The sequence below is a fragment of the Pristiophorus japonicus genome, chromosome 2 (assembly GCF_044704955.1).
Source record: "Pristiophorus japonicus isolate sPriJap1 chromosome 2, sPriJap1.hap1, whole genome shotgun sequence".
NCBI classification, from domain to species: Eukaryota; Metazoa; Chordata; class Chondrichthyes; family Pristiophoridae; genus Pristiophorus; species Pristiophorus japonicus.
The window spans coordinates 132,483,363-132,510,716 of record NC_091978.1 but is presented as its reverse complement, the minus strand read 5'-3'; the positions used below and the strand labels follow the sequence as shown (position 1 = coordinate 132,510,716).

At 43.7% G+C, this 27,354-nt stretch overlaps 1 protein-coding gene across 4 annotated transcripts in view; it reads right to left on the bottom strand.

Moving 5' to 3' along the window:
- trappc13 (trafficking protein particle complex subunit 13) overlaps window positions 1-26,569 on the bottom strand; it is an 86,182-nt gene extending 59,613 nt beyond the window's left edge. For 2 of the 4 annotated variants that reach the window (XM_070869414.1, XM_070869422.1), the window contains exon 1: window positions 26,497-26,569. In XM_070869414.1, coding sequence (XP_070725515.1) covers window positions 26,497-26,542 — 46 coding nt within the window. In that variant the 5' untranslated portion in view covers window positions 26,543-26,569. Of the gene's footprint in view, window positions 1-2,389; window positions 3,229-25,561; window positions 25,707-26,496 lie in introns of all 4 variants that reach the window. The other 2 variants (XM_070869432.1, XM_070869441.1) reach the window with 2 other exon arrangements.
- Between the last annotated feature and the right edge of the window lie 785 nt (window positions 26,570-27,354).

Sequence of the window (27,354 nt, the reverse complement as noted above, 5' to 3'; positions counted from 1 at the left end):
AATTTTGCTTTAATAAAAGAGTTAGGCCATAAATGTTAATTCCTGATGAGATAAAAATCCTTGCCCTCCATCTCACACACAAACTTTTAAATCACATTACTATGTAAAGTAGAACCATCATTGGTTTCGCTACTGATGTTTTAGTCGGTTATCATAAGACAACTGGAATATTTTCTGCTGGTGAAGAGATAAAAACATGAAGCAATCATACTTCTCATTTTCAGAAGGATTTGAAGAGTTTACAACTGCCACTGCGCACGTTTTTCTCCCCTCATGCTGGAAGATAGGACCACTGCATCAGCAGCCCTACAGTGCATCACTCAAGCGCCAACTCTTCAAACAAGAGCTTAGAAATATACAAAATAGTAGTAGGTTCTTCGAGTCTGCATCGCCATTCAGTATCATGGCTGATCCTCTATCTTAAGACCATATTCCTGCTTTTTCCCCATTCCCCTTGATGCCCTTAGATTCCCTCTTAAATATATTCAGTGACCTGGCCTCCAGTCTTCTGTGGTTGAGAATTCCACAGGTTCACCACCCTCTGAATGAAAAATCTCTTCCTCATCTCAGTCCTAAATTTCCTACCCCGTATCCTGAGACTGTGACTCCTTGTTCTAGACTTCCCAGCCAGGGAAAACATTCTCCCTGCATCCAGTCTATCCAACCCAGTCAGAATTTTATACATTTCAATGAGATCCCCTCTCATTCTTCTAAACTCTAGTGTATACAGGTCTAGTTGACCCAATCTCTCATACGACAGTCCTACCATCCCAGGAATCAGTCTGGTGAACCTTTGCTGCACTCCTCCTATGGCAAGTATATCCTTTCTTGGGTTAGGAGACCAAAACTGCACACAATACTCCAGGTGTGGTCTCACCAAGGCCCCGTATAATTGAAATAAGACATCCTTGCTCCTGTACTCAAATCCTCTTGCAATGAAGGCCAACATGCCATTTGCCTTCCTAACTGCTTGCTGCACCTGCATGTTTGCTTTCAATGACTGGTGTACAAGGACACCCAGGTCCCTCTGTACATCGACACTTCCCAAGCCATCACCTTTTAAATAATTCTTTGTCTTTATGTTTTTTCTACCAAAGTGGATAACTTCACATTTATCCACATTATACTGCATCTGCCCACTCACTCAACCTATCTAAATCACCTTGCAGCACCTTTGCATCCTCCTCACAACTCTCAATCCCACCAAATTTTGTCTCATCAGCAAATTTGAAAATATTACATTTGGTTCCCTCATCCAAATCATTTATATATATTGTGAATAGCTGGGGCCCCAAGCACTGATCCCTGATCCCACTAGTCACTGCCCGCCACCCCGAGAAAGACCCGTTTAACTGACAGGAAACAGAGAGTAGGAATAATCAATCAATCCATGCCAATACATTACCCCCAATCCTATGTGCTTTAATTTTGCACACTAACCTCTTATGTGGGACTTTATCAAAGGCCTTCTGAAAATCCAAATACACTACATCCACTGGTTCTCCCTTATCTATTCTATCAGTTACATCCTCAAAAAATGCCAGGATGTTTGTCAAACATGATTTCCTTTCATAAATCCATGTTGACTCAGCAAATAAAACTTAACCTTCCATTTCTGAATGGCACAGCACCATCCTTACAACTTACCAATGCAGTTGAACCCCCACAAAACATTACAGAAAATATTTCTAGTATGGAGATCAATGAACAAGTACATCACTGCAGAAAACACATTCACTTGCATCATTAAAATACATTTTAAAATCTCTGGAAATAGGAAAACCAAATCCCATTTAAGATCAACTTGCCTCTGGTAGGAGAGAATTTATGCTAAAAAGAAAAAAAAAAGAGCTTGCATTTATATAGCGTCTTTCACAACCTCTGTACGCTTTTCAGCCAATTAAGTACTTTTAAAGTCACCTGTAAAGTAGGAAATGCAACAGCCAAATTGTTCAGAGCAAGGCCCCACAAACAGCAATATGATAATGACCAGATAATCTGTTTTTAGTGATGTTGGTTGAGGGATAAATGGTGGCCATGACACCAGGGATAACTCCCCCACTGAAAGACAAATGACAGCATTCCAACCAGGGCAGCATTCCCTCAGTACTGCACCGTTAGCATAGATTTTGTGCTCAAGTCTCTAAAGTGTGCCGACAACCTTCTGTCTCAGAGGAGAGTGCAACCACTGAACCATGGCCGACACCTAAATATACTAAAAGGATTTACCCATAAGTGGTCATTAAAAAGGTAAACTGCTCATTTATCAAAATTACATGCAACCCCACAAACAATAGCAAGGAATTCATACGGCAATGACATTTTACCATTTTACACAGCTACAAATTATAAATAATACCATGTCTATGTACAAGTAAACTGATTTTACCTGTAAGATTTAATATTCGTTTAATCAAATTACCAACATATTCACAGCACACAAGGTCACAAAAAACCCATATTTGACCGAAATGTCTATGTATTTTGGCATTACAACTAGGAAGATCACCATGTTTGATAATATTGCTCAGCTTTGCCCAGATCTCCTCCAGTTTCTGAGTACTGCAGTTGGATTGATCAATGACCCACTTAGCCCTTTGGAAAGAATGCAGCTGGAGCTTGTCCATGATTATTTGAAGTTCTTGACTGACTGCCAAAGTGTTTGATCCCCTTATTCTGCTGTATCCTGCAATACTCCAAGACCTTTCTGCTTTGTATTCCTCATTTGTAATTCCACAATGTAAACCTGTCGTTACGGGAAGAAATTCCACACCACCATCCCTCTGCAAGTTTGCAGAAAACTCCAGAAGTCCTTCCGTGCAATCATAATTTTGAACTTGCACTTTGAATTCTCCCTCAACCAAATATTTTTGAATTCTTTTTGCTTCTTCATTTGAAATAGTTGGTGGACATTTCTGAGGCTTCACTGGTAAACTTTGCAGGTTATTTGGAAACCATGGTGTGAATCTTGGTGAAGGTCTTTGAGGGAAGTCTTCAAGCAATCTTTCTGCTATTTTCAGCACTTCAGAAGAACAGTCTTGATTAGGCCTGTAATGTACTACTAGCTCCATATGAATGATAGCTCTGGGCACCAAGCAGTTGTCTCATCTTGAATCCCCACAGGCCAATGAATGTTAGCAAGCCTTTCTCTTTGCATTTCCATAATTGCAAACCTGTCGGTCATTCAGAATGATGTGATTTGTCACTGAGCGTGCTTCCTTCACAAATCTAATACAGGTTAGAAAACAAAGAGCCTCAAGCAGAAGTACAATAGTGTGACGCAGCAGTCTGTCACCTTCAGGAAGCGCTACCCTGCAGAGATAAATGTCTTTGAATATCTGTCTCAGGCAATCCGTAAACTAAAAATAGAAATGCAATTTTAAAAATTTCATCTTCGAACTTGCTTCAAAAACAGTGGCACATTTCTTGGGATTTTTAGGTCCTCACACAGACATACCCCAACTGAGAAGCACGCAACCTAACTCTGGAGTTCTGCACCTTTGTAATCAGACTCTAGGTATGCACAAAAGTTTCCAATGCCACATACTATAATTTTTGGAGTAGGGAAGTCGAGTACATGGGTCATAACCTTAAAATCAGAGCGAAACCATTAAAGAGAAGTTAGGAAACACTTCTCCCACAAAAAACAGTAGATGGCAGCTCAATTAATAATTTTAAATTTGAGATCAACAGATTTCTGCTAGACAAGAGTATAAAATGATATGGATAGAGTTAAGATACAGATCAGCCATGATCTCATTGAATGTGTGTGGGGGGGGGGGGGGGGGGACATGCTAGAGGGGCTGAATGGCCGATGGGGGAATGTTCCTATGGGAGCAGTTAAAAATGCCCATTATAAACCTACAAGTGCAATGTTCTCAAAAAAAAAGCTATTTTTTCCCCCACTTATGCACAGGGACAGAAAGCGGTCATGTTTTTTGCCCACCAACATATTTTCTAACATTCCTTTAATCAACGTGCACTACAGTACTACTTTTCAGAACTGCTTTAAATGTAGCACAAGAAACGTGCATTTGCTCTTATAGCGACAATTTTTCTCCGTCTTTTGTAAAAGCAAAACATTTTAATCCTCAATATGCTACAAGATTTTGCAGACAGGACGTTGCAGTCACCAATGTTCTAAATTAATCTACTGGTTACTATTGATACTTCAGGAGCACGAACATACTCTACACATTTTTGTAACGCATTCACAAATCCATCATAGAAACATAGAAAATAGGTGCAGGAGTAGGCCATTCGGCCGTTTGAGCTTACACCACCATTCAATAAGATCATGGCTGATCATTCCCTCAGTACCCCTTTTCTGCTTTCTCTCCATACCCCTTGATCCCTTTAGCCGTAAGGGCCATATCTAACTCCCTCTTGAATATATCCAGTGAATTGGCATCAACAAATCTCTGCGGTAGGGAATTCCACAGGTTAACAACTCTCAGTGAAGAATTTTCTCCTCATCTCAATCCTAAATGGCCTACCCCTTATCCCAAGACTGCGTCCCCTGGTTCTGGACTTCGCCATCATCGGGAACATTCTTCCTGCATCTAACCTGTCCAGTCCCGTCTGAATCTTAAACGTTTCTATGAGATCCCCTCTCATCCTTCTAAACTCCAGTGTTTAAAGGCCCAGTTGATCCAGTCTCTCCTCATATGTCAGCCCAGCCATCCCGGGAATCAGTCTGGTGAACCTTCGCTGCACTCCCTCAATAGCAAGAACGTCCTTCCTCAGATTAGGAAACCAACTGAACACAATATTCCAGGTGAGGACTCACTAAGGCCCTGTACAACTGCAGTAAGACCTCCCTGCTCCTATACTCAAATCCCCGAGCTATGAAGGCCAACATACCATTTGCCGCCTTCACCGCCTGCTGCACCTGCATGCCAACTTGCAATGACTGATGAACCATGACACCCAGGTCTCATTGCACCTCCCCTTTTCCTAATCTGTCACCATTCAGATAATATTCTGCCTTCATGTTTTTGCCCCCCAAAGTGGATAACCTCACATTCATCCACCATGCATTTGCCCACTCACCAAACCTGTCCAAGTCACCCTGCAGCCTTTTAGCGACCTCCTCACAGCTCACACCGCCACCCAATTTAGTGTCACCTGCAAACTTGGAGATATTACACTCAATTCCTTCATCTAAATCATTAAATATATATTGTAAAGAGCTGGGGTCCCAGTACTGAGCCCTGCAGCACTCCACTAGTCATTGCCTGCCATTCTGAAAAGGACCCGTTTATCCCAACTCTCTGCTTCCTGGCTGCCAACCAGTTCTCTATCCACATCAATACATTAACCCCAATACCATGTGCTTTGATTTTGCACACCAATTTCTTGTGTGGGACCTTGTCAAAAGCCTTTTGAAAGTCCAAATACATCACATCCACTGGTTCTCCCTTGTTCACTCTACTAGTTGCATCCTCAAAAAATTTCAGAAGATTTGTCAAGCATGATTTCCCTTTCATAAATCCATGCCAACTTGGACCGATCCTGTCACTGCTTTCCAAATGCGCTGCTATTTCATCTTTAATAACTGATTCCAACATTTTCCCCACTACTGATGTCAGGCTAACCGGTCTATAATTACACATTTTCTCTCTTTTTTCCCCCCCTCTTTTTTTAAAAACAGTGTTGTTACATTAGCTACCATCCAGTCCATAGGAACTGATCCAGAGTCGATAGACTGTTGGAAAATAATCACCAATGCATCCATTATTTCTAGGGCCACTTCTTTAAGTACTCTGGGATGCAGACTATCAGGCCCCGGGTATTTATCAGTCTTCAATCCCATCAATTTCCCCAACACAATTTCCCGCTTTATAAGGATAGCCTTCAGTTCCTCCTTCTCACTAGATCCTCGGTCCCCTCGTATCTCCGGAAGGTTATTTGTGTCTTCCTTAGGTGAAGACAGAACCAAAGTATTTGTTTAATTGGTCCACCATTTCTTTGTTCCCCATTATAAATTCACCTGAATCTGACTGCAGGGGATCTACGTTTGTTTTCATTAATCTTTTTCTCTTCACATATCTATAGAAGCTTTTGCAGTCAGTTTTTATGTTCCCATCAAACTTCCTCTCATACTCTATTTTCCCCCTCCTAATTAAACCCTTTGTCCTCCTCTGCTGTATTACAAAATTCTCCCAGTCCTCAGGTTTCTGCCTCTTTCTTGGATTTAACACGATCCTTAATTTTCCTTGTTAGCCACAGTTGAGCCACCTTCCTAGTTTTATTTTTACTCCAGACAGGGATGTACAATTGTTGATGTTCACCCATGTGATCTTTAAATGTTTTTCATTGCCTATCCACCGTCAGCCCTTTAAGCATCACTCGCCAGTCTATTCTAGCCAGTTCACATCTCATACCATCGAAGTTACCTTTCCCCAAGTTCAGGACCCTTGTCTCTGAATTAACTGTGTCACTCTCCATCTTAATAAAGTCGTCTACCATATTATGATCACTCTTCCCCAAGGTGCCTTGCACAACAAGATTGCTAATTGGTCCCTTCTCATTACACATCACCCAGTCTAGCCCTCTAGTTGGTTCCTCGACATGTTGGCCCAGAAAACCATCCCTAATACACTCCAGGAAATCCTCCTCCATCGTATTGCTACCAGTTTGGTTAGCCCAGTCAATATGTAGATTAAAGTCGCCCATGATAACTGCTGTACCTTTATTGCACGCATCCCTAATTTCTTGTTTGATGCTGTCCCCATCCTCATTACTACTGTTTGGTGGTCTGTACACAACTCCCACTAACATTTTCTGCCCTTTGGTATTTCGTAGCTCCATCCATATAGATTCCACATCATCCAAGCTCATGTCCTTCCTTACTATTGCATTAATTTCCTCTTTAACCAGCAAGGCACCGCACCTCCCTTTCCTTTCTGTCTATCCTTCCGAAATGTTGAAAGCTAAAGCTTGGTCCAAGAGATAAGTTTTGTGGAGGGTCTTAAAGAAAGGTTGAGGCGGAGTGGTTTAGGAAGGAAATTCCAGAGTTTAGGACCTAGGCAGCTGAAAGCACAGCCGCCAATAATAGAGCAATTAAAACAGGGGATGCGCAAGAGACCTTGGAGAGTTGTAGGGCTAGAGGAGGTTACAGTGATATGGAGGGGCAAGATCATGGAAGGATTTGAAAACAAGGATGAGACTTTTAAAATTGAGGCATTGCCAGACCGGGAGCCAATGTAGATCAGCAAGCACCGGGATGGTGATAGGTGATCGGGACTTCGAGAGAGTTAGGATCAGCTCAAATTTATGGAAGGTGGAAGATGGGAGGCCAGCCAGGAGTGTGTTGGAATTGACAAGTCTAGAGGTAACAAAGACATGCATGAGGGTTTCAGCAGTAGATGAGCGGAGGCAATGCAGAGTCAGACGATGTGATGGAGGTCTTTCCCCATAGCCCTGCAAATTTATTTCCTTCATCATCATAGGCAGTCCCTCAGAATCGAGGAAGACTTGCTTCCACTCGTGAAATGAGTTCTTTGGTGGCTGAACAGTCCAATACGAGAGCCACAGACTCTGTCACAGGTGAGACAGATAGTCGTTGAGGGAAGGGGTCGGTGGGACGGGTTTGCCGAATGCTCTTTCTGCTGTCTGCGCTTGATTCCTGCACGCTCTCGGCGGTGAGACGCGAGGTGCTCAGCACCCTCTGAGGGGGGGGGGGGGGGGGGGAAGAGAGAGAGAGAAAAAAGGAGAGAGAGAGAGAGAGAGCGAGCGAGCAAAAAAGGAGAGCGAGCAAAAAGGAGAGCGAGAGAGAAAAAAGGAGAGCGAGAGAGAAAAAAGGAGAGAGAGAGAGAAAAAAGGAGAGAGAGAGAGAAAAAAGGAGAGAGAGAGAGAAAAAAGGAGAGAGAGAGAGAAAAAAGGAGAGAGAGAGAGAAAAAAGGAGAGAGAGAGAGAAAAAAGGAGAGAGAGAGAGAAAAAAGGAGAGAGAGAGAGAAAAAGGAGAGAGAGAGAGAAAAAAAGGAGAGAGAGAGAGAAAAAAAGGAGAGAGAGAGAGAAAAAAGGAGAGAGAGAGAGAAAAAAGGAGAGAGAGAGAGAAAAAAGGAGAGAGAGAGAGAAAAAAGGAGAGAGAGAGAGAAAAAAGGAGAGAGAGAGAAAAAAGGAGAGAGAGAGAAAAAAGGAGAGAGAGAGAAAAAAGGAGAGAGAGAGAGAAAAAAGGAGAGAGAGAGAGAAAAAAGGAGAGAGAGAGAGAAAAAAGGAGAGAGAGAGAAAAAAGGAGAGAGAGAGAGAAAAAAGGAGAGAGAGAGAGAGAGAGAAAAAAGGAGAGAGAGAGAGAGAGAAAAAAGGAGAGAGAGAGAGAAAGAGAAAAGGAGAGAGAGAGAGAAAGAGAAAAGGAGAGAGAGAGAGAAAGAGAAAAGGAGAGAGAGAGAGAGAGAAAAAAGGAGAGAGAGAGAGAGAGAGAAAAAAGGAGAGAGAGAGAGAAAAAAGGAGAGAGAGAGAGAGAGAAAAAAGGGAGAGAGAGAGAGAGAGAAAAAAGGGAGAGAGAGAGAGAGAGAGAGAGAGAGAAAAAAGGAGAGAGAGAAAAAAGGAGAGAGAGAAAAAAGGAGAGAGAGAAAAAAGGAGAGAGAGAGAAAAAGGAGAGAGAGAGAAAAAGGAGAGAGAGAGAGAGAAAGGAAGGAGAGAGAGAGAAAGAAAGGAGAAAGAGAGAAAAAGAGAGAAAGAAACAAAGAAAGAAAAAGGAGAGGGAGGCTGAACAGGCCGGGCCCAAGTCTTCGGGCTGGGCCTGCCCCCAGCACCGGATTTACAGGTAGGTAGCGTCGGGTGGGTCCGGGGTCGGGAGCGGAGGACGGGGGAGGAGGGGTCGGGAGCGGAGGACGGGAGGGTGGGGGGGAAGCGGAGGTCGGGTCGGGTCCGGTGGCAGGGGGGTGCGGGAGTCAAGTCGGGTCGGGTCCGGTCGGGAGGAAGCAGGAGCTGGTCGCGGGAGGCAGCCTGATCCACGCAGCCCCAGTGAGGCCATTCGGCCAGGGCTAGGGGGCTCCGTGCTTCGGGCCCCTCCCACATAATTTTGGGCGCCTGGAGCTACTGCACATGCGCGCCCACTGTGGCACTGTTTTCAGCGCAGGGACCTGGCTCCGCCCCCCACAGCTCGTGCTGCGCCGTACCCAGCTTCAGAGGACCTGCAGGGAGCCGGAGAATAGGTACATTTTTTTTCGGCGCACTTTGTGGCGCGAAAAACGGGCGTCCAGGTCAGGGCTGCGCCGTTCTTGGCGCGGCCCGAAACATGGACTCTATGCCTCTATTTATGAAGCCCAGGATCCTGTATGCTTTTTTAAACCACTTTCTCAACCTACCCTATCACCTTCAATGATTTGTGCACTTTTACCCCAGGTCCTTCTGTTCATGCACACCCTTTAGAATTGCTCCTCGTTCTTCCTACCAAATATATCACTTCTCATTTTTCTGCATTAAATTTCATCTGCCACGTATCTATATCCTCTTGAAGTCTATCACTGCCTCCTCACTGTTCACTATACTTCCAAGTTTTTTGTCAAGTGCAAATTTTGAAATTGTGCCCTACACACCCAAGTCAAAATTATTAATATGTATCAAGAAAAGCGGTGGTCCTAGTACCGACCCCTGGTGACCACCACTGTGTATCTTCCTCCAGTCCGATAAACAACCGGTCACCACTACTCTGTTTCCCGTAACTTAGTCAATTTTTTTATCCATGCTGCCAATGTCCATGTACTTCAACTTTGCTGGCACTTTGTCAAACACCTTTTGGAAATCCATGTACACATCAATTGCATTGCCCTCATCAACCCTCTCCATTACCTCATCAAAAAACTCAATCAAGTTTGTTAAACATGATTTGCCTTTAACAAATCTATGTTGGCTTTCCTTAATTAATACAAGTGACTTAATTTCATCCTGGATTATCATTTCTAAAAGCTTTCCTACTACCGAGGTTAAACTGACTGGCCTGTAGTTGCTGGGTTTATCCTTACACCCTTTTTTGAACAAGGGTGTAACATCTGCAATTCTCCAGTCCTCTGGCACCACCCTGTATCGAAGGAGGATTGGAAGATTATGGCTAGTACCTCTGCAATTTCCACATTTACTTCCCTCAGCATCCTAAGATGCATCCCATCCAGTTCTGGTGACATATCTACTTTAAGTACAGCCAGCCTTTCTAGTACCGCATCAATTTTTATCCCATCCAGTATCTTAACTACCTCCTCTTTCACTATGACTTTGGCAGCACCTTCTTGCTTGGTAAAAACAGGTGCAAAGTACTCATTTCGTACTTCAGCCATGCCCTCTGCCTCCATACGTAGGTCTCCGTTTTGATTCCTAATTGGCCCCATCCCTCCTCTTACTACCCGTTGACTATTTATATGCCTATAGAAGACTTTTGGATTCCCTTTTATGTTCGCTGTCAATCTATTCTCACTCTCTCTTTGCCCCTCATTTATTTTTTCACTACCCCTCTGAACTTTCTATATTCAGCCTGGTTCTCGCTTATATTCTCAACCGGACATCATAGAAACATATAAAATAGGTGCAGGACTAGGCCATCCGGCCCTTCGAGCCTGCACTACCATTCGATAAGATCATGGCTGATCATTCCCTCAGTACCCCTTTCCTGCTTTCTCTCCACACCCCTTGATCCCTTTAGCCCTAAGGGCCACATCTAACTCCCTCTTGAATATATCCAATGAACTGGCATCAACAACTCTCTGCGGTAGGGAATTCCACAGGTTAACAACTCAGTGAAGAAGTATCTCCTCATCTCAGTCCTAAATGGCCTACCCCTTATCCTAAGACCATGTCCCCTGGTTCTGTACTTCCCCAACATCAGGAACAATCTACCCGCATCTAACCTGTCCCGTCCCGTCAGAATCTTGTATGTCCCCTGCAGTCAGAATCAGGGGAAGTCATAACGGGGAACAAAGAAATGGCAGACCAATTGAACAAGTACTTTGGTTCGGTATTCACTAAGGAGGATACAAACAACCTTCCGGATATAAAAGGGGTCAGAGGGTCTAGTAAGGAGGGGGAACTGAGGGAAATCTTTATTAGTCGGGAAATTGTGTTGGGGAAATTGATGGGATTGAAGGCCGATAAATCCCCAGGGCCTGATGGACTGCATCCCAGAGTACTTAAGGAGGTGGCCTTGGAAATAGCAGATGCATTGACAGTCATTTTCCAACATTCCATTGACTCTGGATCAGTTCCTATGGAGTGGAGGGTAGCCAATGTAACCCCACTTTTTAAAAAAAGGAGGGAGAGAGAAAACAGGGAATTATAGACCGGTCAGCCTGACCTCAGTAGTGGGTAAAATGATGGAATCAATTATTAAGGATGTCATAGCAGTGCATCTGGAAAATGGTGACATGATAGGTCCAAGTCAGCATGGATTTGTGAAAGGGAAATCATGCTTGACAAATCTTCTGGAATTTTTTGAGGATGTTTCCAGTAAAGTGGACAAAGGAGAACCAGTTGATGTGGTATATTTGGACTTTCAGAAGGCTTTCGACAAGGTCCCACACAAGAGATTAATGTGCAAAGTTAAAGCACATGGGATTGGGGGTAGTGTGCTGACATGGATTGAGAACTGGTTGTCAGACAGGAAGCAAAGAGTAGGAGTAAACGGGTACTTTTCAGAATGGCAGGCAGTGACTAGTGGGGTGCCGCAAGGTTCTGTGCTGGGGCCCCAGCTGTTTACATTGTACATTAATGATTTAGACGAGGGGATTAAATGCAGTATCTCCAAATTTGCAGATGACACTAAGTTGGGTGGCAGTGCTAGCTGCGAGGAGGATGCTATTAGGCTGCAGAGTGACTTGGATAGGTTAGGTGAGTGGGCAAATGCATGGCAGATGAAGTATAATGTGGATAAATGTGAGGTTATCCACTTTGGTGGTAAAAACAGAGAGATAGACTATTATCTGAATGGTGACAGATTAGGAAAAGGGAAGGTGCAACGAGACCTGGGTGTCATGGTACATCAGTCATTGAAGGTTAGCATGCAGGTACAGCAGGCGGTTAAGAAAGCAAATGGCATGTTGGCCTTCATAGCGAGGGGATTTGAATACAGGGGCAGGGAGGTGTTACTACAGTTGTACAGGGCCTTGGTGAGGCCACACCTGGAGTATTGTGTACAGTTTTTGTCTCCTAACTTGAGGAAGGACATTCTTGCTATTGAGGGAGTGCAGCGAAGATTCACCAGACTGATTCCCGGGATGGCGGGATTGACCTATCAAGAAAGACTGGATCAACTGGGCTTGTATTCACTGGAGTTCAGAAGAATGAGAGGGGACCTCATGGAAACGTTTACAATTCTGACGGGTTTAGACAGGTTAGATGCAGGAAGAATGTTCCCAATGTTGGGGAAATCCAGAACCAGGGGTCACAGTCTGAGGATAAGGGGTAAGCCATTTAGGACCGAGATGAGGAGAAACTTCTTCACCCAGTGAGTGGTGAACCTGTGGAATTCTCTACCACAGAAAGTAGTTGAGGCCAATTCACTAAATATATTCAAAAGGGAGTTAGATGAAGTCCTTACTACTCAGGGGATCAAGGGTTATGGCGAGAAAGCAGGAAGGGGGTACTGAAGTTTCATGTTCAGCCATGAACTCATTGAATGGCGGTGCAGGCTAGAAGGGCTGAATGGCCTGCTCCTGCACCTATTTTCTATGTTTCTATGAGATCCCCTCTCCTCCTTCTTTACCATCTGCTGCACCTTTCAATGACTGATGAACCATGACACTAGACTGATTCCAGGGATGAAGGAATAGTGTAATATCTCCAAGTTTGCAGATGACACTAAACTGGATGGCGGTGTGAGCTGTGAGGAGGACGCTAAGAGGCTGCAGGGTGACTTGGACAGATTAGGTGAGTGGGCAAATGCATGGCAGATGCAGTATAATGTGGATAAATGTGAGGTTATCCATTTTGGGGGCAAAAACACAAAGGCAGAATATTATCTGAACGGCGGCAGACTAGAAAAAGGGGAGGTGCAACGAGACCTGGGTGCCATAGTTCATCAGTCACTGAAAGTGGGCACGCAGGTACATCAGGCAGTGAAGAAGGCAAATGGTATGTTGGCCTTTATAGCTCGGGGATATGAATATAGAAGCAGGGAGGTCTTACTGCAGTTGTACAGGGCCATTGTGAGGCCTCACCTGGAATATTGTGTTCAGTTTTGGTCTCCTAGTCTGAGGAATGACGTTCTTGCTATTGAGGTAATGCAGCGAAGGTTCACCAGACTGATTCCAGGGATGGCTGGGCTGTCATATGAGGAGAGACTGGATCAACTGGGCCTGTATTCACTGGAGTTTAGAAGGATGAGAGGGGATCTCATAGAAACATATAAGATTCTGACGGGACTGGACAGGTTAGATGCGGGAAGCATGTTCCCGATGTTGGTCAAGTCCAGAACGAGGGGAGATAGTCTTAGGATAAGGGGTAGGCCATTTAGGACTGAGATGAGGAGATACTACTTCACTCAGAGTTGTTAACCTGTGGAATTCCCTGCCGCAGAAAGTTGTTGATGGCAGTTCACTGGGTATATTCAAGAGGGAGTTAGATATGGCTCTTACGGTTAAGGGGATCAAGGGGTATGGCGAGAAAGCAGGAAAGGGGTACTGAAGGAATGATCAGCCATGGTCTTATTGAATGGCAGTGCAGGCTCGAAGGGCCAAATGGCCTACTCCTGCACCTATTTTTCTATGTTTCGTTGCACCTCCCCTTTTCCTAATCTGCCACCATTCAGATAATATTCTGTCTTTGCGTTTTTGCCCCCAAAGTGGATAACCTCTCATTTATCCACATTATACTGCATTTGCCATGCATTTTCCAACTCACCTAACCTGTCTAAGTCACCCTGCAGCCTCTTAGCGTCCCCCTCACAGCTCACACCGCCACCCAGTTTAGTGTCATCTGCAAACTTGGAAATATTACACTCAATTCTTTCATTCAAATCATTAATGTATATTGTAAATAGCTGGGGTCCCAGCACGGAGTCCTGCAGCACCCCACTAGTCACTGCCTGCCATTCTGAAAAGGACCCGTTTAATCCGACTCTCTGCTTCCTGTCTGCCAACCAGTTCTCTATCCACCTCAGTATATTACCCCCAATGCCACGGGGTTTGATTTTGCACACCAATCGCGTATGGGACCTTGTCAAAAGCCTTTTGAAAGTCTAAATACAACACATCCACTGGTTTTCCCTTGTCCACCCTACTAGTTACATCCTCAAAAAATTCCAGATGTGTCAAGCATGATTTCCCCTTCATAAATCCATGTTGACTTGGACCGATCCTGTCACTGCTTTCAAAATACACTACTATTTCATCCTTTATAATTGATTCCAACATTTTCCCCACCACTGATGTCAAGCTAACCGGTCTATAATTACCCGTTTTTTCTCTCCCTCCCTCCCTCCCTTTTTAAAAAGTGGTATTACATTAGCAACTCCAGTCCATATGAACTGATCCCAAGACTGTTCTGGGGCCACTTCCTTAAGTACTCTGGGATGCAGACTATCAGGCCCTGGGAATTTATCAGCCTTCAATCCCATCAATTTCCCGAACACAATTTCCCACCTAATAAGGATATCCTTCAGTTCCTCCTTCTCCTCACTAGACCCTCGGTCCCCTAGTATTTCCAGAAGGTTATTTGTGTCTTCCTTCGTGAAGACAGAACAAAAGTATTTGTTCAATTGGTCTGCCATTTCTTTGTTCCCCATTATAAATTCACCTGAATCTGACTGCAAGGGACTTACGTTTGTCTTCACCAATCTTTTTCGCTTCACATATCTATAGAAGCTTTTGCAGTCAGTTTTTATGTTCCCAGCGATCTTCTTCTCGTACTCTTAAAATGCTTCATCTTACTCTCCATCTCTTTCATCATCCAGGGAACTCTGACTTTGGTTGCCCGACCATACCCTCTTGTGGGAATGTACCTGAACTCTTTAAAGGCAATCCATTGTTCGATTACAGTTTTGCCTGCCAGTGGTTGATTCCAATTTACCTGGGCCTGATCCGTTCTCAACCCACCTGAAATTGGTCTTCCTCCAATTCAGTATCTTTACTCTAGATTTCTCCCTGTCCTTTTCCATAGCTAATCTAAACCTTAATACTATGATCACTGTTCCCTAAATGTTCCCCGACTGCCACTTGCCCCACCTCATTCCCAATGCCTCCTTCCTCGTTGGGCCAGAAACGAACTGATCAAGAAAGTTCTCCTGAACACTTAAGAAATTCTTTTCCCTCTCTGCCCTTTGCACTATTACTATCGCAGTCTACATTAGGATAGTTGAAGTCCCCCATTACTCTCTAGTTCTTGCACATCTCTAATTTCCCTGCAAACTTGCTCCTATAAATACACTTCACAATGGTTCATAGCATACAGTGTAATGACACCTCTATTGTTTCTTAACTCTAACCAAATAGATTCTGTGCTTGACCCCTCCAGGACAACTCTCTCCAGCACAAAACATTTTCCTTAATACTGCCTCTCCACCTCCTTTCTTTCCTTCCCCATGTTTCCTGAACATCTTAAATCCAGGAATATTTAGTATCCAATCCTGAGCTTTTTTGAACCAGGTCTCCATTATCACAACATCATATCCCCATGTGGCTATTTGCTCCTGCAGCTCACCAACCTTATTTATCACACTGTGCAGTTACACACATACACTGTAATCCTATCTTAGACCTTCTTGTATTCTCTTTTAGTCCAGCCCCACCTAATACTGTACAATTTCTTACAAAAGTGCCAGCTGTTTCTCCCAATCATTTGTACACCTTGTTTCTCTCCTCTACTGCTACATCCTGGTGCCCATCCCCCAGCCCAATTGGTTTAAACCCTCCCCAACACTACCAAACTCTCCTTAGAGGACATTGGTCCCAGCTGTGCAGACATGCAACCCGACCGGCCTGTACAGGTCCCACTTTCCCCCAGAACCGGTCCCAATGTCCTCAGAATCTAAAGCCCTCTCTCCTGCACTATCTTTCCAGCCGCACATTCATCTGTTCTGTCCTCCTATTTCTATACCTCACTCGCTCGCTCGTGGCAGTGGGAGTAATCTGGAGATTACTACCTTTGAGGTCCTGCTTTTTAATCTCTTTCCTAACTCCCCAAAATCCACTTGCAGGATTTCATTCCTCTTTCTGCCTATGTCATCGATACCCCATCTGAACCATGACATCTATCGGTTCACCCTCCCTCCTCAAATGAGAAGCCACTGACGGAAATGCACTGGCTGTATTCAGATACACAAGAATGGAGCCATGGAATATCAGTTACAAAGCTCAGGGACAGTGGGGAGGCTTTGGAAGAAGGTGGTATAGATAGCATTGAATGCTGCAGAAATGTCTGGAAGGGATAATGTACCATACTCTCAAAGGTTTTGTACAGGAAGTATGGGTACATTCGAGTACCTCAAGACAAAAGGTGGCTGAAGAGGAGATGGTAGTTGGGAGGGTTTACAAGATTTTTTACCCCTTTAAAAGAAAGACACGTACAAATTTTAACTGTCCTATATAAGGTGGACATTTTAACCAATGTGTGCTGATTTGCTAAATATTTGATGGAAGGAAGTAAAATTACTCTCGATGGAATTTTAAATGCAAATTGTTTCACTATAATAACTGTTTAGCACTTCTTGCTACACAAATTACAATGCAATCCACATCAGCATATAGGTCCATGGCTTTGTGCAGTCACTACACAGTTATGTTATCAATACATTAAGGGAAAACTAATAAACTTAAACCAATGTGCTTTAATGCTTTGCAATATTCTTGTGCAATACATATAACCTCAAATTGCACTCTCCACTAATACCACCACTTCTTCAGAGTACTGTCTAATTCAAAATTCTCTCTAAATACAGATTTGGAACATCATGATCTGTAATTGTACCACAGGATGTTTTTCCAAGGTTCAAGCAAAATTCTCTTCAGGAGTATAAACATTATAACCTAATTAGCAGTCACACCGCCTCAAGGTACCATCTCCACACCGTATACATACTAATTCAAGTTGAGTAGTGACTTTAATCCTTAACTCATTAGATTATCCAAGTTTTATACAGATGGTATTTATGATGTATCCTCTATGCACATGATGAACAATCATGTTACATGATTTACATCATGCACTGGGCTGATAAAATCAACAAATTATGATTAGTGAAAATAAAAACAAAGACAACTTTATATATAGTGTCTTACACGTCTCAGAAATATTTGAAAGACTTCCTCTACAATGAATTGCTTCGAAATTAGCTTGGATGATGTGGAATCTGTATGGGTAGAGCTGCGGAATATCAAAAGGGCAGAAAACGATAGTGGGAGTTGTGTACAGACCACCAAACAGTAGGAGAGGGGGTTGGGGACAGCATCAAACAAGAAATTAGGGATACATGCAAGAAAGGTACAGCAGTTATCATGGGCGACTTTAATCTACATATAGATTGGGCTAACCAAACTGGTAGCAATACGGTGGAGGAGGATTTCCTGGAGTGTATTAGGGATGGTTTTCAAGATCAATATGTCGAGGAACCAACTAGAGGGCTGGCCATCCTAGACTGGGTGATGTAGAATGAGAAAGGACTAATTAGCAATCTTGTTGTGCGAGGCCCCTTGGGGAAGAGTAACCATAATATGGTAGAATTCATTATTCAGATGGAGAGTGACACAGTTAATTCAGAGCATAGGCTCCTGAACTTAAGGAATTGTAACTGCGATGGTATGAGACGTGAATTGGCTAGAATAGACTGGCGAATGATACTTAAAGGGTTGATAGTGGATAGGCAATGGCAAACATTGAAAGATCACATGGATGAACTTCAACAATTGTACATCCCTGTCTGGAGTATAATCAAAACGGGGAAGGTGGCTCAACCATGGCGAACAAGGGAAATTAGGGACAGTGTTAAATCCAAGGAAGAGGCATAGAAATTGGCCAGAAAAAGCAGCAAACCTGAGGACTGAGAGAAAGCTAGAATTCAGCAGAGGAGGACAAAGGATTTAATTAGGAGGGGGAAACTTGCTGGGAACATCAAAACTGACTGCAAAACCTTCTATAAATATGTGAAGAGAAAAAGATTAGTGAAGACAAACGTAGGTCCCTTGCAGTCAGAATAAGGTGAATTTATAATGGGGAACAAAGAAGTGGCAGACCAGTTGAACAAATAGTTTGGTTCTGTCTTCACGAAGGAAGACACATATAACCTTCCGGAAATACTAGGGGGCCGAAGGTCTAGCGTGAAGGAGGAACTGAAGGAAATCCTCATTAGTCAGGAAATTGTGTTAGGGAAACTGATGGGATTAAAGGCCGATAAATCCCATGGGTCTGATAGCTTGTATCCCAGAATACCTAAGGAAGTGGCCCTAGATATAGTGGATGCATTGGTGATCATTTTCCAACAGTCTATCGACTCTGAATCAGTTCCGATGGACTGGAGGGTAGCTAATGTAGCACCACTTTTTAAAAAGGAGGGAGAGAAAACGGGTAATTAAAGACCTGTTAGCCTGATATCAGTAGTGGGGAAAATGTTGGAATCAATTATTAAAAGATGAAATACCAGCGCATTTGGAAAGCATGACAGGATCAGTCCAAGTCAGCATGGATTTATGAAAGGGAAATCATGCTCGACAAATCTTCTAGAATTTTTTGAGGCTGTAACTAGTGGAGTGTACAAGGGAGAACCAATGGATGTGGCATATTTGGACTTTCAAAAGGCTTTTGACAAGGTCCCACACAAGAGATTAAAAATTAAAGCACTTGGTAATGGAGGTAATGTATTGACATGGATAGAGAACTGGTTGGCAGACACGAAGCAGAGAGTAGGGATAAACGGGTCCTTTTCAGAATGGCAGGCAGTGACTAGTGGGGTGCCGCAAGGCTCAGTGCTGGGACCCCAGCACTTTTACAATATACATTAATGATTTAGATGAAGGAATTGAGTGTAGTATCTCCAATTTTGTCGATGACACTAAACTGGGTGGCGGTGTAAGCTGTGAGGAGGATGCTAAAAGGCTGCAGGGTGACTTGGACAGGTTTGGTGAGTATACTGCATCTGCCATGCATTCGCCCAATGTGGATAAACGTGAGGTTATCCACCTTGGTGGCAAAAACATGAAGGCAGAATATTATCTGAATGGCAGCAGATTAGGAAAAGGGGAGGTGCAACGAGATCTGGATGTCTTGGTCATTGAAAGTTGGCATGCAGGTACAGCAGGCGGCAAATGGCATGTTTGCCTTCATAGCTAGGGGATGTGAGTATAGGAGCAGGGAGGTCTTACTGCAATTGTACAGGGCCTTGGTGAGGCCTCACCTAGAATAGCGTGTCCAGTTTTGGTCTCCTAATCTGAGGAAGGATGTTCTTGCTATTGAGGGCGTGCAGCAAAGGTTCACCAGACTGATTCCCGGGATGGCAGAACTGACATATGAGGAGACACTGGATCAAATGGGACTGTATTCACTGGAGTTTAGAAGGATGAGAGCGGATCTCATTAGAAACATAAAATTCTGACGAGACTGGACAGATTAAATGCAGGAAGAATGCTCCCGATGTTGGGAAAGTCCAGAACCAGGGGTCACAGTCCAAGGATAAGGGGAAAGCCATTTAGGAGCAAGATGAAGAGAAACTTCTTCACTAGAGTTGTTAACCTGTGGAATTCCCTACCGCAGAGAGTTGTTGATGCCAGTTCGTTCGATATATTCAAGAGGGAGTTAGATATGGCCCTGAAGGCTAAAGGGATCAAGGGGTATAGAGAGTACCCCATCGAAATAAAGTAAATGAGTTGACGGCACAAATCATTACAAATGGGTATGATTTGGTGGCTGTTGTAGGAGGTAGGCACCTTTAGAATATACCAGAATACTAGGCATTAGGCACCTGCTAGATATATCAAAACTCACATAAGCTTAAAATGGACACACACATAAAATGGCTGCCCAGGCATGATGGGAAATCAGGTAGTCAAGCTGTGATCTGTTGAACGTTCAATGACCAAGCAATAACCCTGTGAGGCCCACTGTAGGAATGCCTGGGATGCGGGAAGACAGAGATAAGAAGGAAACCATCTCCTGTGAACAAGGTCATAAACCAATTAATTCCCCAGGAAGAAAGATAAGAGGGAAACCATCTCCTGTAAACAAGGTTATAAACCAATTATTTCTCCCAGATGAAAGAACTAGGGAGAGAACCTATAAAGTCATCGATCAGCCCAAGCTGACAATAACCGAACATATGGTTCCCTGGATACTAGGGGAATTCTATTGGGTTAAAAGAACCTATATGTAATCTATAATCGTTGTGATTGGCTTGTGTCCAGCCGTGATGGGCTGTGTAGCTGTAGTAAACTGTTTTGTAACTGTTGTGAAACATATAAAAGTGCATGTAACCCTTTGTTCTGTGGAGAGAAACCTGGATACGGTCCTGAGTGTTTCCTCCCCGCTGAGCGTAATAAAAGCTGCATCAGCATTGGAACCGACTCTGAGTGTTGAGTGATTCTTCTGAGAAAACACTAACGCTAACAGTGGCCATTACAGAAACATGGTTGCAGGGTGGCCAAGACTGCTAATTAAACATACAAGGGTATCTGACGATTCGGAAAGATAGACAAGTAGGGAAAGGAGGTGGGGTAGCTCTGTTAATAAAGGATGATATCAGGGCAGTTGAGAGAGACGATATTGGCTCTAATGAACAAAATGTTGAATCATTGTGGGTGGAGCTTAGAGATAGTAAGGGGAAAAAGTCACTGGTGGGCGTAGTTTATAGGCCCCCAAATAATAACTTCACGGTGGGGCGGGCAATAATCAAGGGAATAATGGAGGCATGTGAAAAAGGAACGGCAGTAGTCATGGGGGATTGTAACCTACATATCGATTGGTCAACTCAAATCGCACGGGGTAGCCTGGAGGAGGAATTCATAGAATGCATACGGGATTGTTTCTTAGAACAGTATGTTACAGAACCTACAAGGGAGCAAGCTATCTTAGATCTGGTCCTGTGTAATGAGACAGGAAAAATAAACGATCTCCTAGTAAAAGATCCTCTCGGAATGAGTGATCACACTATGGTTGAATTTGTAATACAGATTGAGGGTGAGGAAGTTGTGTCAGAAACGAGCGTACTATGCTTAAACAAAGGGGACTACAGTGGGATGAGAGCAGAGTTGGCTAAAATAGACTGGAAACACAGACTAAACGGTGGCACAATTGAGGAACAGTGGAGGACTTTTAAGGAGCTCTTTCATCGTGCACAACAAAACTATATTCCAGTGAAAAAGAAGGGTGGTAAGAGAAGGGATAACCAGCCATGGATAACCAAGGAAATAAAGGAGAGTATCAAATCAAAGACCAATGCGTATAAGGTGGCCAAGGTTAGTGGGAAACTAGAAGATTGGGAAAATTTTAAACAACAGCAAAGAATGACAAAAAAAGTAATAAAGAAAGGAAAGATAGATTACGAAGGTAAACTTGCGCAAAACATAAAAACAGATAGTAAAAGCTTTTACAGATATATAAAACGGAAAAGAGTGACTAAAGTAAATGTCGGTCCCTTAGAAGATGAGAAGGGGGATTTAATAATGGGAAATGTGGAAATGGCTGAGACTTTAAACAATTATTTTGCTTCCGCCTTCACAGTTGAAGACACAAAAACCATGCTGAAAATTGCTGGTCATAGGAATGTGGGAAGGGAGGACCTTGAGACAATCACTATCACTAGGGGGGTAGTGCTGGACAGGCTAATGGGACTCAAGGTAGACAAGTCCCCTGGTCCTGATGAAATGCATCCCAGGGTATTAAAAGAGATGGCGGAAGTTATAGCAGATGCATTCGTTATAATCTACCAAAATGCTCTGGACTCTGGGGAGGTACCAGCAGATTGGAAAGCAGCTAATGTAACACCTCTGTTTAAAAAAAGGGGGCAGACAAAAGGCAGGTAACTATAGGCCGGTTAGTTTAACATCTGTAGTGGGGAAAATGCTTGAAACGATCATTAAGGAAGAAATAGCAGGATATCTAGATAGGAATAGTGCAATCAAGCAGACGCAACATGGATTCATGAAGGGGAAATCATGTTTAACTAATTTACTGGAATTCTTTGAGGATATAACGAGCATGGTGGATAGAGGTGTACCGATGGATGTGGTGCATTTAGATTTCCAAAAGGCATTCGATAAGGTGCCACACAAAAGGTTACTGCAGAAGATAGAGGTACGCGGAGTCAGAGGAAATGTATTAGCATGGATCGAGAATTGGCTGGCGAACAGAAAGCAGAGAGTCGGGATAAATGGGTCCTTTTCGGGTTGGAAATCGGTGGTTAGTGGTGTGCCACAGGAATCGGTGCTGGGACCACAACTGTTTACAATATACAAAGATGACCTGGAAGAGGGGACAGAGTGTAGTGTAACAAAATTTGCAGATGACACAAAGATTAGTGGGAAAGCGGGTTATGTAGAGGACACAGAGAGGCTGCAAAGAGATTTAGATAAGCAGATGGGCTAAGGTTTGGCAGATGGAATACAATGTCGGAAAGTGTGAGGTCATCCACCTTGGGAAAAAAAAAACAGTAAAAGGGAATATTATTTGAATGGGGAGAAATTACAACATGCTGCGGTGCAGAGGGACCTGGGGGTCCTTGTGCATGAAACTCTTTTAGAGTCTACCTGTAAAACATAAAACATTAAACCGTGCCACCCGCCCTGGATGACACAGCAGACATTTACAAGGCCCTTTTTTTCCTTTTTTGTGGTTTTTTTTTTGTGTTTTTCTTTTTTTTTGGTTTTCGTTGTGCATGAAACTCTTAGAGTTTATCTGTAAAAAAAAAACATTAAACCGTGCCACCCGAACTGGGTGACACACCAGACATTTACAAGGCCCTTTTTTTCCTTTTTTTTTGTGTTTTTCTTTTTTTTGGTTTTTTTTTGGGCACTAAAATCACAATTTTTCCCCAGTGCCCCCTATAAAGGGAAGGGGGACACTAAAAGCACCGGCAATTAAAACAAATTAAACTTTAAAACGTAAAATCAAATTAAAATTTGGTTGCCGGGCGTGATGATGCACTCCAGTCCCTCCGGTGCCCACCTCTCGCGGAAGGCCGTGAGCGTACCGGTGGACACCGCGTGCTCCATCTCCAAGGCAGTCAGGTTGAACGACCCCCTCGACCGCCCGCTGCCTGGACCGGCTGATGGCACCCTTGGCCGTGCCCAGGAGTAGTCCTACGAGGAGGCCTTCGGACCTACCCGCTCCCCTCCGCACAGGGTGCCCAAAGATCAGGAGAGTGGGACTGAAGTGCAGCCAGAATTTCAGGAGCAGCCCCTACAAATAATAAAACTCGTTGTGCATGAATCCCAAAAAAGTTAGTTTGCAGGTGCAGCAGGTAATCAGGAAGGCGAATGGAATGTTGGCCTTCATTGCGAGAGGGATGGAGTACAAAAGCAGGGAGGTCCTGCTGCAACTGTATAGGGTATTGGTAAGGCCACACCTGGAGTACTGCGTGCAGTTTTGGTCACCTTACTTAAGGAAGGATATACTGGCTTTGGAGGGGTTACTGAGACGATTCACTAGGCCGATTCCGGAGATGAGGGGGTTACCTTATGATGATAGATTGAGTAGACTGGGTCTTTACTCGTTGGAGTTCAGAAGGATGAGGGGTGATCTTATAGAAACATTTTAAATAATGAAAGGGATAGACAAAATAGAGGCAGAGAGGTTGTTTCCACTGGTAGGGGAGAACAGCCTCAAAATACAAGGGAGCCAATTTTAAAAAATCGAGTTGAGAAGGAATTTCTTCTCCCAGAGGGTTGTGAATCTGTGGAATTCTCTGCCCAAGGAATCAGTTGAGGCTAGCTCACTGAATGCATTCAAGTCACAGATAGATAGATTTTTAACCAATAAGGGAATTAAGGGTTACGGGGAGCAGGCAGGTGAGTGGAGCTGAGTCCATGGCCAGATCATCCATGATCTTATTGAATGGCGGAGCAGGCTCGAGGGGCTAGATGACCTACTCCTGTTCCTAATTCTTATGAGAGCAGGAAAGGGGTATTGAGGTGAATGATCAGCCATGATCTTATTGAATGGTAGTGCAGGCTCGAAGGGCCGAATGGCCTACTCCTGCACCTATTTTCTATGTTTCTATGAAATGCAGTAACTGTTGCCTAGGCCAATTATGCCAATGATTTGGTTTATTTTATCTTTGGTGGCATTGGTTGAGGATGAACTGTGGACCAGGATATCACAGAAACTCTTTTTATAAATGAATAGTAATGAGATTTTTAACCTCCACCTGAGCCAGCAAAACAGGGCCTTGGTTTGATTTCCCAAGCAAAGAATTGCAAGCCAGTCTGACAATGCAGTATTTTTCAATACTGCACTGGAGTATCAACCTTGAGGATTTGTCGCGATACCATTTACAGGAAGTTGTCAAGTATTACACTACACACTAACTGTTTTATACTTAAATGTATAACTCAATGCATAAACTAAACCTCTTCATTTTGGACCTCCCAGCACTCAGTTACCCCCAAATCTCCAGTATAGTACAAGTAGGACCGCAGAAGGCATGATCTTTTTAAAAAAATACAAAATGTCAATTAATTCAAATACATAGCTTTTTTAAATAAAAAAAAAGAGTAATACCATATAATAAACAGTCAATGCTGTAAATAAACAATATGTTCATCAGCATCTGAAAAGGAAAAATGTTTGTACAACTGTTAGCTTTTATCTTTATCGATGCTGGTAGACCGGTTGTGTTTTCAGATTGTGTTTTTATTTCAAAAAAAACCCTGTAAATTCTGGATATTTCAATCTGAAGAGCAATATATTTTCCCTTCCATCCCCACATATTAATAACTCATACAAGCCTATAGTTCCTCAGTTGTCAGAATACCCATGACCATGGCTTTCAAACTTTTCTGCTCAGGGAACTCCCTTCCAAATATTGAAAAACACTCAAGAACCCCTTGCAAGTATTGGCAAACTTGCAGGGATCTGTCCTAAACTCCAGAAGTGCCAACTTCGCATGACAAACAGTGCTCCAACTGCAAAAGCAAAGTTTTAGTCTACAGCAACAAAAACACTAGCAAAAGTCAACAAATACAGAAAAAGACAAATTCTTGACAGTGTGCTCAGAGCATGGTACGGTCAACCCAAACATGGACAGAAATCTGAAATTTATACTCCACTTCAAAAATGTTGCCCCACAGTATCTTCCTCAAATGGGCATTCTTTACAGTAAATGTTGGCAGACTGCTTAACCATGAATGGCATCACAACCAAGTCTTATCCTGTTCTATTTCAACCTCCACACAGAAGCAAGAACTCTTCATTCTCTACTTTAGGGGCATGGGCACCAATTGTAGCTTTCTCTATATTTGTCCTATGTAACTTTAGTGTATATCTTATAGGAACCTTAATGCTCACAGATGACACAGTAAAACTATTTACCTTGTGTGGAACTGAATAGAACAGATAGTCCCAGATTTAACTAAAAAGTTAGTAAGCAAAGTTGTCTGTACCACTCTGAATCTCACTGAAGTGATAAAATTACTTTAACTATTTGACTTACACTGTTAGCATGGAGTTAGCCCTCATGTCCGTGTTCTATGGTAGCTTGGAAAGCACAACCAGATTAGGATTACAATATCTTAATTGTGAAAATCAAATTTATAGTTTGTGCTTTCTTATGCTCATCAATGGTAGTGTTGTCAGTCCTGGAAAATTGAACATTGTTATACTTTGTGCACCCAAAGTAGAGTTTAACTATAGTAAAAATTAGGAGGAAGAAGGAATCTCCCTCAACGTTAAAGACATTCCAACGAGTCACCGTTGAGCAAGATCATCAATGGATTAACTTTTTGAACTGGAATTTCCCCATCTACTGGGAGCTGGGTTTATAATGTTCCCAGGAGCATGGGCTGAATTGAAACGCAGTTTTCAGAGGTCAAAGGACACTGTAGCATCCAATTGTCCGATTAAAGTGCGTGATTCAAAGCAGCACTTACAAGAGCTCCGCATAGAATCAGAAGTTATGGGAAAAGCACAGCGTAAACATTTAACAGGTAAATTCACTGACCCTCCATTCCCGGAGTAGAGCCACAGTCAAAACAAAAGAAAGGGTGTGCCGGTCGGACTTTGGCGTTTCAGGCTTCTCTCCGACCAGAGTGCAGCTCGCCGAGTGGAGCGCTGCCTTTACCCGCCAATATCTGGTCACTCTTGGTCCTCCTCTCCCCGTAACTGCCCTGAATGAGGCTGATCGCAAACCCATTCAAACCCACGGAGAGCGGCTGACTATCGGAGTGAGAGAAATCACAGCAAGGGTTAACCCACAAGAGACCCGCCAGCCCAGCCCGCCCGGGCCCTCCGCTCCCAGCCCCGCTCTCTGCCTCTCTCGGTCAGCCGCCCACGGACCTTGTCACGGCCTCTCCCTGAACCCGTGGTGTTGGCGAGGCAGGCCGCGCTGCCCTGCCCGACCCCCGCGGCCCGGCCGGCGCCGCTCCTCACCTTTCAGCGCCAGCAGGTGCTCCTGTTTCGGCGGATTCACGTCCATCCTCGCCGCTCAACTGTCGCGTGTAACCCGCATGCGCCAACTGCCCTACGGACCCCGATATAAAGCAAAATAAAAACACAGTGCGAGCGATTTCGAAACGCAAGTTGCTCTCGGCTCCAAACCCTGTGGGCCTGGCGCTTATCATGAGAGGGAAAATAATGGACCACAACTCTCCGACCGAGTTTTATTTTAATATATGCTTTTAAAAAGTTATGTTTTATCGGGGACTTTTTTCCAATAAATTGCTTCAGTTTTATTGCATTTTTACATGTACTATGGAAAGTAAAAAAAAAAAATCACGCCTTTCATGGACTGACTTGTCCATAATGTCCGTTGTGCCCCGTAGGGAATGAAATCCTCATTGTGATTCCAGGAGGAGCTCCTCGGCCACAGGGAGAAGTCGATTGAGGAGAACTCTAACGACAACTTTCCCAGTGGCTGATAGGGAAATTCCCCTGTAGTTGCCGCAGTCGAACGTCCCCCTTTTTAAAGATGGTCACGATCACTGCATCTCCGAGATCTCTCGGCATGCTCTCCTCCCTCCAGGTGAGGGAGATGAGGTCATGTATCCATGTCAACAGCACCTCTCTGCCATACTTTAGCGCCTCAGCAGGAATTCCATCGGCACCCGTAGCCTCGTTATTCTTGAGCTATTTTATGGCTTTGCCTACCTTGTGCAACGTTGGGATTTCACTGAGGTGACGGGTCGCATGCTGCGGGATGGAGTCAAGAACACTCGAGTCAAAGGCAGAGTCTCGATTGAGGAGATCTTCAAAGTGCTCTTTCCAGCGGGCCCTGACAGCCTCGGTGTT